Source organism: Morus notabilis, unplaced genomic scaffold, assembly GCF_000414095.1.
Source record: "Morus notabilis unplaced genomic scaffold, ASM41409v2 Scaffold1512, whole genome shotgun sequence".
Lineage (NCBI taxonomy): Eukaryota > Viridiplantae > Streptophyta > Magnoliopsida > Rosales > Moraceae > Morus > Morus notabilis.
Genome location: NW_010367879.1, coordinates 49,769 through 50,468, shown reverse-complemented (window position 1 = coordinate 50,468; position 700 = coordinate 49,769). Strand labels below are relative to the sequence as shown.

At 44.6% G+C, this 700-nt stretch overlaps 1 protein-coding gene across 1 annotated transcript in view; it reads left to right on the top strand.

The window, feature by feature from the left end:
• Positions 1-60: 60 nt before the first annotated feature.
• LOC112094554 (ice-structuring glycoprotein-like) overlaps positions 61-700 on the top strand; it is a gene marked incomplete at its 5' end in the record, with an annotated part of 11,422 nt that continues 10,782 nt past the window's right edge. The window contains one exon of the mRNA XM_024175746.1: positions 61-149. Coding sequence (XP_024031514.1) covers positions 61-149 — 89 coding nt within the window. The remainder of the gene's footprint in view (positions 150-700) is intronic.

The window sequence follows — 700 nt, the reverse complement described above, 5'->3', positions numbered from 1 at the left end:
ACTGCTGCTACTGCTACTACCTGCTGCTACTACTACTGCTACTGCTACTGGTACTGCTAGTGCTATTGCTGCTGCAACCGCTGCTGCTGCTGCTACTACTACTACAACAACTACTACCGCTACTGCTACTGCTACTGTTACTGCTACTAGTACTACTACTACTACTACTGCTACTGCTGCTGCTGCTACTAGGACTACTAGTACTACTACTACTACTACTGCTACTGCTGCTGCTGCTACTAGGACTACTAGTACTACTACTACTACTACTGCTACTGCTGCTGCTGCTACTAGGACTACTAGTACTACTACTACTACTACTGCTACTGCTGCTGCTGCTACTAGGACTACTAGTACTACTACTACTACTACTGCTACTGCTACTGCTACTGCTACTGCTACTGCTATTGTTAGTTTTATGACTGCCACCGCTGTTGCTACTAATACTAATACTTCTACAACTACTACTACTTCTACAACTACTGCTACTACTACAGCTACTGCTACTGCTACTGCTACTGCTACTGCTGCTGCTACTGCTACTGCTACTGCTACTGCTACTGCTACTGCTACTGCTATTGTTAGTTTTATGACTGCCACCGCTGTTGCTACTAATACTAATACTTCTACAACTACTACTACTTCTACAACTACTGCTACTACTACAGCTACTGCTACTGCTACTGCTACTGCTACTGCT